Source organism: Eptesicus fuscus, chromosome 7 (genome assembly GCF_027574615.1).
Source record: "Eptesicus fuscus isolate TK198812 chromosome 7, DD_ASM_mEF_20220401, whole genome shotgun sequence".
NCBI lineage: Eukaryota > Metazoa > Chordata > Mammalia > Chiroptera > Vespertilionidae > Eptesicus > Eptesicus fuscus.
Genome location: NC_072479.1, coordinates 54,700,475 through 54,703,668, shown reverse-complemented (window position 1 = coordinate 54,703,668; position 3,194 = coordinate 54,700,475). Strand labels below are relative to the sequence as shown.

Below are 3,194 nucleotides of genomic sequence, written 5' to 3'. Positions count from 1 at the left end.
AAGGTAAAGAAGGTAAATATATATATATATATATATATATATATATATATATATGTATGTATGTATTATAATCCATCTTTCTTTTACTAAAGTTACTAAGACCAAGTAAGATTTTTCTAGCATTTCAGGTTAAAATGTTATTTTTATGTAAATTTTGGAAAAGAAGAGCTAACTAAATGCCTGGCTTTGGATTGTGCAACTGGAGATAGTTCTTTATATTGTGAGAATTTTCTTTCTCACAAACTTTTACTCCTGTGCCATGAAGCTCACCTCTTTTCCATAGTTGTTATTTCATGATTTTAACTTGTGTTTTTGAGCCCTCTTCTTATGAACTAAGAGCTTTACTTAATTAACCAGCAAAATATAGAACTTTCTCACCTCTACGGATTTCACTGCTAAATGTTTTCCTGAGCCCCCATTTTTCTTTTTCTTTTATATATTTAGTTTTTTAGATGGTGTTACCCACATTCCAAGAAAATATAGCCTCTGATTCTGTTGAGTCATCAGTTCAAAATGTAAGACAGGGCTCTATTTTCAGTCTTTCAGACTTAATATAGATTAACTACTTCAAACTGCCCATAGAGCTTTAGCCACAATGGCAACAACTCTTTTTTTTTTTTAATTCTTTATTGTTTAAAGTACTACATATGTCTCCTTACCCCCCTCCCCCATTGACCTCACTCCAGCCCCTCCCATCCCCCAGAACATACCCTCAGCCCCCTAGTGTCTGTGTCCATTGATTATGCTTCTATGCACGCATACAAGTCCTTTAGTTGATCTCTTAACATCCCCTCCATGCCTTCCCTCTGGGTTTGACACTCTGTTCCATGCTTCTCTGTCTCTGGATCTATTTTTGTTCATCAGTTTCCTTGATCACAAGTTGCAAGACTTCTTAAATACTTTGCTTACAGTCTGGATGTAGCACCTTCTACCAGCAACTGGGACTATGTCACCTTTCTATCAGGGCCTCCTTACTTCAAGAACAGTTTTGTACTGGACTTATTCTTCCATATGTTCCATCTCACTCTTTGCAACCAGGATCATCTCACCAAATTCCACCAACACACTATATAAGTGTGTTATTACATAATAAAATCAAAGGCAGAAACAAGCTGTGAAATCTATGAAATGCTCCAAATTAAGCATCAAACACTGACAATTAAAGTAAGGCAACAGAGTGTTTGGGTTTCTGCAATCAAATTGCTACCACATGGGATTATATTATTGTAAGAATTTGTTCACTTCTCACCTCATTTATTTTTTTCCTTTTTCTAATCAGCTTATAACTTAGATCCCTGAACTTTAGCTGTTAGAATCTCTTCTCAAAAGCAGTAGGTTATTATTTAATTCATTAAGAAAAAATTTACATTCTGTTTGCTTGTTTAGTAATATATATGTACGCATATATATGTATGTGTGTGTGTGTGTGTGTGTGTGTGTGTGTGTGTGTGTGTATTTGTGTAGTTTTGACGGTCCTGATTCTTGATTCTTTTGTTGTTATTAATTATCTATATAGGTAGGGCTGACATGAAACATCCTGAGAAAATTGGGGGGAAAACTCTCTAAAAAACTAAACTTTAAAATGTTTCATTTTCAAAGAATGATTAGAACATGTGGTCATTGGTAAAATATTATAATAAAACTAATATAATATTTTGCATTTTATACTTAATTTTTATACACATAGGAACAAATTTTTAAGAGAAAGTAAAACACATTTGATAAGAATGTTTATATTTCTTTTAAATATGTTTTTATTGATTTCAGAGAGGAAGGGGGCTAGAGAGAGTGAGAGAGAGAGAGAGAAACATCGATGATGAAAGAGAATCAGTGATCAGCTGTCCCTTGCACACCCCTTACTGCAGATCGAGCCCACAACCAATGCAAGTTGCCTGACTGGGAATCAAATTGTGACCTCCTGATTCATGGGTCAATGCTCAACCACCGAGTCATACCAGCTGGGCAAATATATTTTTCTTGTACAGATGTGTTTATTAGACCTATCAAGTGACTCACTTAATATTAAATGGCTAGTGATCTACAAGGCAGATATTAAGTATAACTTTCTTTGTCCTGGCTCACAAATATTTTCAGAATTCAGTAAAACTTGGTAGCTAATTTATTGGCACATTATATTAAATACATTATTTCTTAAGCCGGCAGAGGTGATTTTTTTAAAAAGTAATCCTGTACTCACTAAATCATTGTTTTCTGTTTGCATTTACAGATGTGGAAGAAGTTAACAATAAGAAATGAAAAACCAAACATCTGTAAAAGAGTTCATTCTCCTGGGATTAACAGATGACCCAGAGTTAAATGTTTTAATTTTTCTATTTCTATTTTTCACATATATCCTGAGTATAACTGGAAACATGACAATTATCACCCTTACTTTGATAGATTCACACCTCAAAATACCCATGTATTTTTTCCTTAGGAATTTCGCTTTCTTAGAAATCTCATTTACAACAGTTTGTATTCCTAGATTCCTGGTCAGCATTGCAACAGGGGATATGACCATTTCTTATAATTCTTGCATGGCCCAGGTATTTTTCCTCATTCTCCTTGGTTCAACAGAATTTTTCCTTTTGACTGCTATGTCCTATGATCGGTATGTGGCTATCTGTAAGCCACTGCACTACACAGTAATAATGAATAGCAGAATCTGCAACCTGCTTGTAATTAGTTCTTGGATGGCTGGATTTCTCATTATCTTCCCACCTGTGATCATGGGACTTCAACTGGATTTCTGTGACTCCAACATCATTGACCACTTTACCTGTGACTCTTCTCCAATGCTACTGATCTCCTGCACAGACACAGCCTTCCTAGAGCGCCTGGCCTTTTTTCTGGCGGTATTCACACTTGTGGTAACGTTAACATTAGTGATTCTTTCCTATGTATTCATCCTTAAAATGATTCTGAGAATCCCCTCTGCTGAGCAAAGGAAAAAGGCCTTTTCCACTTGTTCCTCACACATGATTGTTGTCTCTATTTCTTATGGAAGTTGCATTTTCATGTATGTCAAAACTTCAGCAAAAGAAGGAGTGGCTTTGACCAAGGGTATAGCAGTGCTCAATACCTCTGTTGCCCCCATGCTAAATCCATTTATTTACTCCTTAAGAAACCAGCAGGTAAAGCAGTCCTTTAAGAACTTCATCAAGAAATGTTTCTCAAATAAATTTTCATCATAA

The 3,194-nt window shown here is 35.2% G+C and overlaps 1 protein-coding gene across 1 annotated transcript; it reads left to right on the top strand.

Annotated features, from left to right (window-relative positions):
* Nucleotides 1-2,252: 2,252 nt before the first annotated feature.
* LOC129149719 (olfactory receptor 6C65-like) lies at nucleotides 2,253-3,194 on the top strand. Its single transcript, XM_054718602.1, has one exon. The coding sequence runs from the start codon at nucleotides 2,253-2,255 to the stop codon at nucleotides 3,192-3,194; it is 942 nt and encodes a 313-aa protein (XP_054574577.1).

Coding starts and splice junctions, on each gene's coding strand:
- LOC129149719 (XM_054718602.1), top strand. CDS start 2,253: ATGAAAAACCAAACATCTGTAAAAGAGTTCATTCTCCTGGGATTAACA.